At 47.6% G+C, this 12,813-nt stretch overlaps 1 protein-coding gene across 1 annotated transcript; it reads left to right on the top strand.

The window, feature by feature from the left end:
* Nucleotides 1–2,286: 2,286 nt before the first annotated feature.
* On the top strand, nucleotides 2,287–12,813 carry st3gal5 (ST3 beta-galactoside alpha-2,3-sialyltransferase 5). Its single transcript, XM_029847314.1, has 8 exons — nucleotides 2,287–2,438; nucleotides 4,571–4,663; nucleotides 8,826–8,940; nucleotides 9,210–9,419; nucleotides 9,638–9,774; nucleotides 9,858–10,044; nucleotides 10,142–10,300; nucleotides 10,387–12,813. Exons 2-8 carry the CDS (start codon nucleotides 4,632–4,634, stop codon nucleotides 10,642–10,644), a joined length of 1,098 nt encoding a protein of 365 aa, XP_029703174.1. The 5' UTR covers nucleotides 2,287–2,438; nucleotides 4,571–4,631; the 3' UTR covers nucleotides 10,645–12,813.

The raw sequence follows: 12,813 nt of genomic DNA, 5'->3' as shown, positions 1-12,813 counted from the left end.
TACTCGGACCAATCCTCTTCACATTGTACATGCTTCCCTTAGGGAACATTATTCGGCAGCATGGGATAAATTTTCATTGTTATGCTGATGACACTCAGCTTTATTTATCCATGAAACCAGAGGAGACAGAGAAGTTAGTGAAGCTTCAGACCTGTCTTAAAGACATAAAGTCCTGGATGTCTTCAAATTTCCTCCTCCTTAACCCATGAAAAACTGAGGTCATGGTGTTTGGTCCTGAACCTCTCAGGGATAGATTAGATCATATGATCACTCTAGATGGTATCTCATTAACATCTAGTCTCTCTGTGAGGAATCTAGGAGTAACTTTTGATCAAAATCTCTCCTTCAACTCACACATTAAATTAGTCTCTAGAAGTGCCTTTTTTCACCTGAGGAACATCACAAAGATCAGGAAGCTACTGACGCGGCATGATGCTGAAAAGTTAATTCATGCTTTTGTTACTTCCAGGCTGGACTATTGTAATTCTTTATTATCAGGGTGTCCAAACAACTCTTTAAGAAGCCTCCAGCTGATCCAAAATGCTGCAGCCAGAGTTCTGACAGGTATTGACAAAAGAGATCACATAACTCCTGTAATGATGTCTCTTCATTGGCTGCCCGTTAAATTTAGAATAATTTTTAAAACCCTTCTTTTGACCTACAAGGTCCTCAGAGGCCTAGCTCCATCCTACCTGGAGGAGCTAGTGATACCTTATCAGCCCAATAGACCGCTCCGCTCTCAGAATGCTGGTCTACTTGTGGTTCCCAGAGTTTCCAGGAGTAGAATGGGGGGCTGAGCATTTAGCTACTAGGCCCCCCTGCTATGGAACCAGCTCCCTGTCCAGGTACGGGAGGCTGACTCCATCGCTACTTTTAAGATCAGACTTAAAACCTACCTCTTTGAAAAAGCTTATTGTTACTAATTCAGTAGTTCCAGTTACTGTCATAGACAGACAAATGATCACACTTAGGGGGTCGTCTAATCGTTAGGTCACATCTTAGTTATGCTGTTATAGGCCAAGGCTGCCGGGGTCCGGAAACATGATCACCTGACAGGCCTCTGTCACCCCACTGGGTCATGGTTTCCTCTCCTCTCCTCTCCTTTCCTCTCCTCGTCAAGCAGACTAGTTATGCTGATTCTTGTGTAGTTTTTCTGCTTCTCCCCCCCCCTTCTATTTATTTACAGGTATCGCCGCCCTCGGAGCTGCATAATGACCTCCGGCCCGCTGAAGTGATTGTATATCATATTTTTTGTGTGTGTTTCTGTGCTCTGTGCCTCTCCTCTCCCTCTCCTCTCCTCTCCCCCTCCTTCTCCTTTTCCTCTCCCTCTCCTCTCCTCTCCTCTCCTCTTTCCCCTCCTCCTCCTTCGCCTTCTCCTCTCCTCTACCTCCCCTTCACTCTACTTCTCCTCTCCTCTACCCCTCTCCTCTCCTCTCCTACCTATCCTATCCTCTACCTGTCCTCCCCCTTCTCCTCTCTCTTTACCCAGCCGGCCATCAGCAGGAGGGTCCCCCTACATGAGCCTGGTCCTGCTCAAGGTTTCTTCCTGTTAAAGGGGAGTTTTTCCTTGCCACTGTTGCTTGTCTGGGGTCAGGCCCTGGGATTCTGGAAAGCGCCTTGAAGCAATTTTGATTGTATAAGACGCTATATAAATTAAGATTGATTGATTGATTTTCTTGTGATTTATGAAACCATGGTAACGGTACGTCAAATCCAGGAAACCTGACCGGTCAACATTGGTTCCGTTAAGTAAACGACCTAGAGTATTTGTTCGAGCATAATTACATCATGACATAAAAAAATACATTCCCTCATTTTAAACATAAATTATCCTTATTTTAACAACAAAGTATTCATTATTCATTTAAATGAGCTTAACAAGTATAACTAGCATGGCAGCTACAGATTCTGGTGTAACGGAAACTTAGGTTTGTCTCAGTTGACCATATGCAATCAACAACAGTTAACACCCGTTTTCTATAATAAAGGGGTTTGTTTTTAGTAGTCATAGTCTTTCACTTACCGGTAATAGGTGAAAGACTATGTACTCCAACGGTCCCTGAGCTTGCATGACCATCAAAGTTGGTTCATTTTGCTGGTCGTTTAACAATATAGTAATCACAGTGTAACAAAGGGGAGACCTCATAATGACTTAAATACACGTTTCTGGAAAGTGCTCCAGATGTCTGCGTCTTGGATCAAGTCGATTTCGCATTTTTAATCGCCATCCGCTGACGACGGAGTCGAAAGTGGTGACGTCACGTTCGGAGGATCTTACCAGTTGTGTAAAGCTGCAGACAAAAAGGAGCTCCGGCAGAGATGAGACGCGCCGGGCTGATCCTGTTGTCGGGCTTCGGGGCTTCGTAGCCGTGGATTCGGTCCGGGAAGGAGCGTAAATGTGCGGATTCAGCTGATCGGCCCGTGTTGCTGGACGCTTGGTGAGCTAATCGTTACATTGAGGTTTCACATGAAGGCCCGGCGAAGAGGTCCTGGGTTTGATTTGTTGGGGGAATTTAACGTACATAATAAGATGCAGCAAAACAAACTTTCGGATACCAAATACGCCCAGGAAGCCACCATCAGAAGACCCCCCAGGGCATATAACGGAAACATACAGTATATCCGCTATACCGTGAAACCAGGGCAGAATGAAAAGAATCCAGAGCTGCAAATGAAACTTCTGAACTGGACCCTCACAAACTAATCAGAGCTAATATCTACGCAACATCTACGGACAGAGATGAATGCACCGCAGTAAAGATAGTTTTATGTTGGACAGTAGACAGATGTTGTTTCCTGGGTGCTGGCTCCCGAGCCAGCCCTCTGACATTTCAGGTGCACCCGTATTACAAACTTTACAATAAATACACGGAGAAAAAGACTGCTGGAATACACTGGACCTGAGAGCCTTTGAGCTAAAAGGCTAATTTTCATATACAAAAATATTATAAAAAATATAAACAAACATTTCAAATGCAAAAATAAGAGGAGCAATGAGTGGAGCACAATCATCCAACACTGAGTTTGACTCAATGGTCCACGGGACATGAAAGCCCAAATACTATATCATCTATCTATATATTATCTAACTATATTATTATTACTATATATACTATATATATCAAGACTCTTGTGGACCTGGCACGCCCTCAGTGGACACGTGGTCCCAACTTCCTCCAACAGCCCCCAGACTGGTGGCCAACCATGCCTGCAGCTATGGACACTGAGGCTGACAAAGGCTGCCAAACTCAGAAAGTCCACCTTGGTATAGCCTCGGAGGCTGAATGGCCGGACATCCCAGCGCCCACTCAGTTCCACACATGGGGGGATTTAATCCAGGCTACCGCTACCTTCCCGGGCGGCTGCCTCTGGTGTGTGCCAGACTGCGCATGCAGCTACCTACATAGCGGCGGAGCGGTTGCTCCTGACCCAGGCCCAGAGACACGCCTTCCCTGGTGAACTGAAGGCACTAAATGCCGTCCGTCAAATCCCAAACAACAGTTGCCTAGTCATGCCCGAATCAGGTCTACTCTGCGTCATGCAGACTGTCTGGAAGCAGGCGTGACCCATCCCGTTATCCTGGACCCGGCACACCAGATCACCAAACTGCTGAACCAGGAATTTAACCAGAGACTCCACCACCCAGGGCCAGAGTGTGTGCTGGCTGAGATCTGACGCCATTACTGTGTCCTCCACGGCCTGGAAGCAGTAACGAGGGACCAGCATGGCTGTCGCGACATGCCAGCTGTGGCATGCCAAGGCAGAGCTGAGAAAAGCCTTCAAGGGCATGGCACGTGACCTGCAGGACCAGCTGGCACAGAAGATGATTTTCTTCTGTTTCAACCCTCTATGAGCACCACACTTGGGGGGCCTGGGAACAGGAGGCAGACAGGCTTCGGGGTTATCCTCCGGGAGCAAACGGTACTGAAACTGGTGCTGAGCACCATCCTCACCGAAGTCAAAGGGATACTGAATGCCAAACCACTTGGATGTGTCTCAGTGGATGCTGCTGACCCTGGCCCGGTCACACTACATGTGCTGCACATGGGACGATATGACTCCTTGCTGCCTCAGGTCTTATACGCTGTTTTAGGGACCCGATGGTGGAGACAGAGCCAGGTGTAAGCCGACAACTTCTGGTTGACCTTTGTCCGACATTGCCTACCATGCCTACAAGCCTGGTCCAAATAGTGGGCCAGCGAGAGTCAGCTCGCCCCAGGCCAGGTGGTTCTGATAGTCAAACCGCAGCTTCCGCGTGTGCTCTGGCCTGGGTGCTGGATAATAATAACCTACGCTCATCCAGCTGCCTGAGATCAACAACACAGGGGATCAACCGCCAGGCTTCCCTGTGTTGCTGTGCACATAATTGGCAGCAAGGTAGTGGTTATTAGGGAGTTAGTGGATGTGGTTCAAACATCAGGATCATAAAAGATTCAATATGATATGATGGCATACAATAATAATGGTTCTTACCCCTTTCCTCTAATACTGTTGTGTCATAGCTGCATTTGCTGTGCGTAACCTGGGCATTTTAATGCTAGAGTTGAGCATTTCTCATCTGTTTGTGCAGGACAGGCATTCTCCTGAAGAGTAGCTCCAGAAGAGGCTGAGGACAAGGACACGGCGGTAACATGAGGTGTCTTAAACGCTGGTCCACTAACAGGTGACTTTCACATGACCTTCACAGGACACCACACAGAGACAACTTTGCAATGAGAGGGAAATCGCTCCTGTATTGTCCAGCTCTTGTTCTTGTTTCATATTAGATTAGATTCAACTTTATTGTTATTGCACATGTACAGGTACAGAGCAACAAAATGCAGTTTAGCATCTAACCAGAAGTGCAAAAGAAGCAGCAAGTGAGGATAATAACTTAATAAATACAGTATGGCGGTTATTTTACAATTGTTTACCGGGTTGTGCTATAAACATATTTTACAGATGGTGTTTACATTAAATGCCTTGGACTATAAGTGCAGGAGCTATTTAGCTATTTACATAAGATAGAGGAGATGTGCAAATTATAAATTACGTGTATACAGATGATAAAGTGCATGAGTGCGCAGGACAGGTTTAAACAGTAGCTACATTGGTTACTAAGCTAGTGAGTTGTTGTGTAAACTGCTGTAGTGTAGTGAGGTGTGGAGTGTGTAAGGGTCAGCAGGAGTTCAACAGGGACACCGCTCTGGGGAAGAAGCTGTTCCTCAGTCTACTGGTCCGAGTCCTGAGGGTTCTGTAGCGCCTCCCAGAGGGCAGGAGGGAAAATAGTCTGTGGGCGGGGTGGGAGGAGTCCTTGAGTATGCTGCGTGCTCGATGCAGGCAGCGCTTCCTCTGGACATCTCCGATGGCAGGGAGTGTAGTCCTTGTGATGCGTTGGGCAGTTTTCACCACCCTCTGCAAGGCCTTGTGCTCAGCGATAGTGCAGCTTCCATACCAGACTGACACGCAGTTGGTCAGGATGCTTTCTATCGCACAGCGATAGAAGTTCACCAGGACAGCCGAGGATAGCTGGTTCTTCCTCAGTGTCCTCAGGAAGAAGAGGCGCTGGTGAGCCTTCTTGATGATGCTGGAGGTGTTTGTGGTCCAGGACAGGTCCTCTGAGATGTGGGTCCCCAGGAACTTGAAGCTGGAGACACGCTCGACGGCCATCCCGTTGATGTGGATGGGGTCCTGTGTGCCTCCTCTTGCTTTCCTGAAGTCCACGATGAGCTCCTTGGTCTTGCTGGTGTTGAGGACCAAGTTATTGTTAGCGCACCATGTGGTCAGGCGCTCTACCTCCTCTCTGTAGGCTGTCTCGTCGTTGTTGCTGATGAGACCGATCACCGTTGTGTCGTCTGCAAACTTGATGATGGAGTTGGATCCATGTACAGGTCTGCAGTCGTGGGTGAATAGAGAGTAGAGGAACGGGCTCAGCACACAGCCTTGTGGCACACCGGTGCTGAGTGTGATGGTGGTGGAGCAGCTGTGACCTGACCTAACACGCTGTGGTCTGTCGGTCAGGAAGTCCAGAGTCCAGTTGCAGAGGGAGGGGTTGATGCCCAGGTCTCCAAGTTTGGTGATCAGCTTGGAGGGGACGACGGTGTTGAAAGCTGAGCTGAAGTCAGCAAACAGCAATCGTGCATAAGTGTTCGTGTTGTCCAGGTGTGTGAGCACAGAGTGCAGTGCTATGGAGACTGCATCATCTATGCTCCTGTTGCTGCGGTAGGCAAACTGGTGTGGATCGAGTGTGGTTGGGAGGCAGTCCTTCAGGTGAGCCAGGACCAGTCGCTCGAAGCACTTCATAATGATGGGGGTGAGTGCTACCGGGCGGTAGTCATTGAGGCAGGTTGGTCTGGAATGCTTCGGAACTGGGACGATAGTTGTGGCCTTGAAGCAAGACGGGACCACTGCGTGGGCGAGGGACAGATTGAAGATGTCCGTAAAAATCCCGGCGAGCTGTTCTGCGCATGCCCTGAGCACACGTCCAGGGATGCCATCGGGACCAGCAGCCTTGCGTGGATTGATCCGGCTGAGGGCTGTGTAGACGGCGGTAGATGATAGTGTGATGGGTTGGTGGTCTGCTGGGAGAGGGGTCCTAGTGGCAGTGTCCTTGTCGTCCTTTTCGAAGCGAGCATAGAAGGTATTAAGCTCGTTCAGGAAGGTGGTGTCCATGACTGTGGGGCTGGAGTTGTTGGGTTTGTAGTCGGTGATGGCCTGGATGCCTTGCCACATACGCCTGGGGTCAGAGCTGGAAAAGTGACCCTCAATCTTGCGTTTGTAGGTGTGCTTGGCCTTTTTGATGCCCCTCCTCAGGTTATATGAGCACTTAATGAAAGATATCTATTAAGTGCCATATTTTAAGTTACATCTATTACAAAATAACATGCGCTGCATTATGAGAGAAACAAATTTGGCAGTTTTTTAGGCCTTACTGGTCTCTTTACCAGAGGACGTTGTCCCCCTTCACCTTGGGTCTGTCTCCCAGCTGCTCCTCAGTTGTTTTGGCTGGGACTCTGTTTTGTTGGGACTTAGTTAGAACTCTTAGTCCTGAGCTCTCTGGTTGAGGAGCTTCCTCCTATGAAGCCTTCCCTCAACCCTGCCCAGTCTCTCTGTCCCAGTCAAACAACCCCCTCAGGACAGGAGGCTTTACTGGGTGGATGCTAATGAGCATCGCATGACTGGGCTGGTGCTGAGAATCAAAACCAAAAAGTTCCATCTTGCTTACATCATCATCAGAGCTCAGGCTTTTGTTTTGAACCCTATTTCCTCCTCATCTCCATAGCTAACCATTGTCCTCAGGGGTGTCACTAAAACATGCTTTCCTGAGGGACTGAAATGAGCTGGTCTCCAACGGTTTTGACCAGTTTAAAGAACATATGATGTTCAGTCACACCTCAGACAGAGGTCAAAACCGTGGCAACACAGCTCCCCTTGCAGACAACAAAATGCCCGTTTTCATATGGTTTTTGTCTCGCTCTGTCTTCAGGCGTTGCCGTGGAAACGGACAAGCCAAATGAAACAAAACTTGTCTGTTTTAATGTACATTTGGCCTAGTTTTCCTGCTACAGGACATTAATGTGCTTCCAATCCCTAAAATCTAGTCCCACATTAGAAAAAGAATCCCCACTTGGCATAATTGCATATGTAAACAACTAAACATAGATTTGACTTTTAACACCCTCCATGTTGTGAACTTTCTGATGGCTGCACTGATACACACCGAGCACGCCTGCATGTCTGCTCCTGGAACTCTGAGGAATATTTGTTATTCTGGCCTTTCAGAAGAGCACGGGGCATTTCAGAACCTGCCCTAGAACGAGCCTTAGGACCAGCCTTAGGACCTGCCCTAGAACTTGCCTTAGAACTTGCCAAAGGACCTGCCCTAGAACCTGCCTTAGAACCTGCCTAAGAACCTGCCTTAGAACCAGCCTTAGAACAAGCCTTAGAACCTGCCTTAGAACCTGCCTTAGAACAAGCCTTAGAACCTGCCTTAGAACCTGCCTTAGAACAAGCCTTAGAACCTGCCTTAGAACCAGCCTTAGAACCTGCCTTAGAACCAGCCTTAGGACCTGCCCTAGGACCTGCCTTAGGACCTGCCTCCGCAACACATCTTCCATCAGATCGATCAATATCTTTTATTCTTTTTTCTAATGTTGATGCATATAATGTGTAATCTGTTTTCTAGGATAACATGACCAAAGAATTTAGAAATATTTTTGTATGATAGAATGTTTGTGTGTAATTATGATGACATCAGTAATCATCACTGAACCATTCTCACTGTTAAATGCTGTGCTATCACATTGCAAATGCTAACAATAACTCTCTCCCCCTCTCTCCCTACCTTTCTCTTTCCCTCCCTCTCCCACTTCCCCTCTCCCTCCATCACCCCCTCCCCCTCTCTCTCTTCCTCCCTCTCTCTTCCTGTTTCTCCATCCCTCCCCCTCCCTCCATCTCTACCCCCTCCCACTCTCTCTCCCTCTCTCCCTCTCTCCCCTCTCCCTCAATCTCTACCCTCTCCCCCTCTCCCTCTTTCTCTTCCTCTTCCTCCCTACCTTCCTCCATCTCTACCCACTCTCTCCCCCCTCCATCTCTCCTTCTCTCACTCTTCCTCCCTCCCTCCCTCCATCTCTACTCCCTCCCTCTCTGTTTCCCTCCTTCTCCCCCTTTCCCCCTCTCCCTCCCTTTCTCTCCCTATCTCCCTCCCTCTCCCACTCCCTCCCTACCTCCCTCCATCTCGACCCCTCCCTCTCTCTCTCTGTCTCCCCCTGTCTCCCTCCTTCTCCCCCCCCCCCCCCCCCCCCCCCACTTCTCTCCCTCATGCATGTGCACGTGGGCCACACCAGATGTGTGATTCTGCTGTGTGCTGTATTATGTCTCATTTGTTTGCTGTCCATCCGTCGACCGTTGCTGGAGAAGGATGAAGCCACCAGCCGGACTGTCAGTCCTCGACATAAGAAGGTCACAGAAGCTCTCTGCTGTTGCCTCATTTGCGATGTACAGAATATCACTGAGCTCAGACATAGTAGTGCAGAGGCCACCGGGGAGGGGGTCCTTTCTGCTCCACGTCCATGTGAGCAGCGTGTACGGTAGGGCCGCTGGCCGCGCTGCTGCTGGAGGGGAGTGTAGTGTGAACAAGATGTTAGAGGGACGTTTCAGCCTGTTACTGACACCAATTGGAGGATGAAGCTATTTGCTCTGACACTTTAATCCCTCTGCTCTTCTTCTAGCTGGTACATGATCACGTGCACAGAGTTCTGGGAGCCCAGTGTCATCTCAGCAGAACCAGAAAGAGTTTGTTACCTCTGCTGCCTTCCTCCAGTCACATGACGCAGCCCTTCCTGTGGAAAGATGTCCCACTCTCTGATGACCTCTTCCTGTATCCGCCACCATTCGGGTTTCAAGGTCTTCGAAGCAAAGTGGCGGAATTGCTGAAATCCGTAAATAGTGTTTTTTCCTGGGTTGCCATCATTTTGGGCTCTTTGCTGTGAATCCGTTTTCTCCTTCAGGTGTGAGGATATAGGAAGTGGACCTCCTGATGGACTTAAATGAGAGTGTCCAAGGAAAACCAGAGAACGTTTGACTGCAGGCTTTGAAACCTCAAAGCTTATTTAGTGCCTACTGACAGTTTATTCTGTTTATTGCTTCTCTTTTCAAGCTCCCACTTCCTGGCTCTGCACAAGAGTTGAAGAACAGGTCAGATAAGTGTCGGCGCTGCGTGGTGGTGGGTAATGGAGGCATTCTCAGGGGCCTGGAGCTTGGCTCTCTCATCAACCGCTTCGATGTCGTCATCAGGTAGAAACACGATGACTTTGGGTCCACATGATTCCCACTGCCACAGTGCTGGCGGTACCAATCACCCATATCTGATTGGTCAGGTTAAACAGTGGACCTCTGGGAGAATACACTGCTGATGTGGGCAATCGGACCACCATCCGAATGAGCTACCCAGAAGGGACTCCTCTGCATTGGGTCGATTCTGACCCAGATATTACCTTTGTGGCTGTGGTGTATAAAGGCGTTGATGTCAGCTGGACGACAGCCATGATTAATAGGATCAGTGTGGTCAGTTTCCGAGGAATCCTCCTTTTCTCACTCTGATTATTGTTACATTAGTCTTTGTTTCCTGGTATCACCATCATTCGTCACCTTTGTGTTTCAGCCTCTCTGGGATTGGCTCTTCTTTTGGCAGAAAGTACCCGATCATATCCCCCTGGACTCCCACAGGTTTAGACTGCTCAACCCTGGAGTCATTAGAGAGACAGCTTTAGACCTCCTCCAGTTTCCTCCTCCCAGGTCGCAGCTGTGGGGGAACCAGATGGTGATGGAAACATCACACACACATCCACCCAAGTAGTAAAGTGATAAGAAGTGATCAAATGAATGAATGTGTGTTGTGTCCTGCAGAATGTTCCTACTATTGGGATGTCAGCGCTGAATTTAGCCAGCCTGCTTTGTGACGAGGTGAGCCTGGCTGGTTTTGGCTACAACTTCTCTGTCAACTCAGCGCGGTTGCACTACTATGACAAGCTGCCCATGAGGGTCATGCAGCAGCAAACATCTCATAATGTTAAAGAGGAGACGGCGTTTTTGCAGAAACTAATCCAAGACGGAGCAGTTACTGACCTTACAGGGGGCATCCACTGCTCCTTCTGCCCCAGATAACCCTTGCAATAGGTCGTGGTCCTTCTGGCCCCCATAACTGTCAGAGATCACAACAGAAGGACCCTCTCTCTCTCAATTCCTCATAAAGCCACTCCACACCCAGTTTTGGTCGAAAAACCCAAAAACCTGTTTCTATGGCTCAGAACCTGAGATGAAGTGTGAGGAATGGGCTGTATTGACTAGTCATCTCTGGCCTCCAGCAGCTTTACATCTCTCTCACAAACACACACACACACAGTTTATAATGTTAGCAGCTACCTAAAGGGGCCAACATCCTGAGCAATGAGCAGTTGTGCACATCCCAACACTGGAAAAGCTATATTTGGAAGCTCTGTTCAGCATCCTGGTGAAGGACACTTGAACTATTACTTTATTTACTGGGCTATAGAGCACATTAGAATATATGTCGCACCCACTAAATTGATATTATCTGCACCAAGCTATATGCCACAGATATATACATTGTGAAATCAGACATTTACAGGAAGCAGAAAGGTTTCGTAAATGATTATTTCCACACCATAACAGTTTCCCTACAGTGCCTGTGACACGGCAGAAAAACAGCAGATCGAACAAACCGAGAACTCATTGTTGTGTTTATTCTTCCTCCTTCTGTGCACTGAATCCACTGAAGTGGTCTCCTTCAGTGTGGGACATCTCCATCACACACCTGTTCAGTCAGTTCCAGTCTTTCCTCACCTGTTTGTGACTGGGGTTCTTTCACACTGCCCTGGCACACCTGGCAAGCATGCTCTTCACATGCGGCCAGTTTTTGGGAAGGATCCAAGGCTCACACTCACCTCATCGCTGTATAAGCCATAGGGTTCAAAGCGTAGGAAAAAAAGAGCAGCTTATAGTCTAGTAAATACAGTACTTGTCGTGTAATATATGGGAGCCGTAGGTCCAACTGGAACACCATATCTACCTCCTGAACTACAACCCCATTTTGAAAGCTTTTCTTGTGATCAACCAGTCCTCTAATTGGCATCAAAAGAAGTGGACACCAGTGTATTTTGAGCAAACGGTCCAATGGTGCCACCAGTAAGAAAAGACGGACTGGTTTTACACATCAGATCAAAAGACTTTCTAAATGAGAACACACTCTCCACTGGTTTTGTCACTGAATTTGGAAGCACACAGGCCGTAATCCCTGAGGTTGATGCCGAACGTGTTGGTTACAGTTAAGGGAGGTTTGTCTTTTCAGTCAAACCTTCTGATGTTAGAATTCTACAAGTTGTGGAACTGACACACAGGAGACACGTCACCTGTGTTGAAATGAAGTGACACAACACAGCAAAAGGTCATCATCAGCACCAGTTTTGATAAGACAGTTGTACCCAGAGGTTCATCAGGCAGATGGGAGCTTACTGGCTAGCATCAACCATGGATGGAGCCAGCCAGTCTGTCTTTAGCTAGCCCAAACAGAAGCTGCTAACCTTGGACCCAACAGAATCATCTGGCATAGCTAGCCTAGCTAGCAGAAGATGCTAACCTTGGACGCAACAGAATCATCTAGCCTGTTTGTCTCTGGGAAGAATGGATCTGGTTGCCCAGAAGCTCCTGTAGGACACTGAAGGAGACTAAAGGTCAAGTCTGCAGTACAGACTAGAGTTTAGAGACGAGTTGTCATTTTCCTTCACAGCATCTGTCAATTTCTATCTGTGAAAGTGTTGATGATCTACATGTGGACTTCATATTAATAGCTATAGATTCTCTACATCTGTATTTATTTATTGTTTCTGCTTTAAGATTAACATTTGAATTAAAAAATGAGGCAGAAGATAGAACTAAAGATTAGAGCATTCAAATCTTTTGGAACTGTTTATCTGTTCATATAATTTCCTGTTTTTTACTGTTGTTACTTTATGCTTTCATCCTTGTGAAGCTACAGAATTAACATGTCTAAAGCGTATTTTTGTATTTTAGAGCATCATGAGTACTGTTACTGTTAGGAAGGTACAACTGACATTTGACTTTCTTTTCCTGTGCTGATGGTATTTCTTTCCTGTGCTGATGGTTTTAACTGAATTTGTTCTTCCAATTAGATTTGTCTTTTCTTAAAGGAATTCTTTGATGGCTGACTTGGGGCAGAGCAGGAAGCAGACTCAGTACTGGTCCTGTCTTTAAATCAAAAGGTTCAAACAAATAAAACTGAAATGCTTTATTTCA

Source organism: Takifugu rubripes, chromosome 14 (assembly GCF_901000725.2).
Source record: "Takifugu rubripes chromosome 14, fTakRub1.2, whole genome shotgun sequence".
Lineage (NCBI taxonomy): Eukaryota > Metazoa > Chordata > Actinopteri > Tetraodontiformes > Tetraodontidae > Takifugu > Takifugu rubripes.
This window is presented reverse-complemented; position numbering and strand designations above follow the sequence as displayed.

Bases quoted from the DNA above. Each gene is read 5' to 3' on its own strand.
- st3gal5 (XM_029847314.1), top strand. From the start codon at position 4,632: ATGAGGTGTCTTAAACGCTGGTCCACTAACAG. The intron at 4,664-8,825 runs GTGACTTTCACA...GGGCCACACCAG, and splicing joins AAACGCTGGTCCACTAACAG to ATGTGTGATTCTGCTGTGTG. The intron at 10,301-10,386 runs GTGATGGAAACA...TGTGTCCTGCAG, and splicing joins AGCTGTGGGGGAACCAGATG to AATGTTCCTACTATTGGGAT.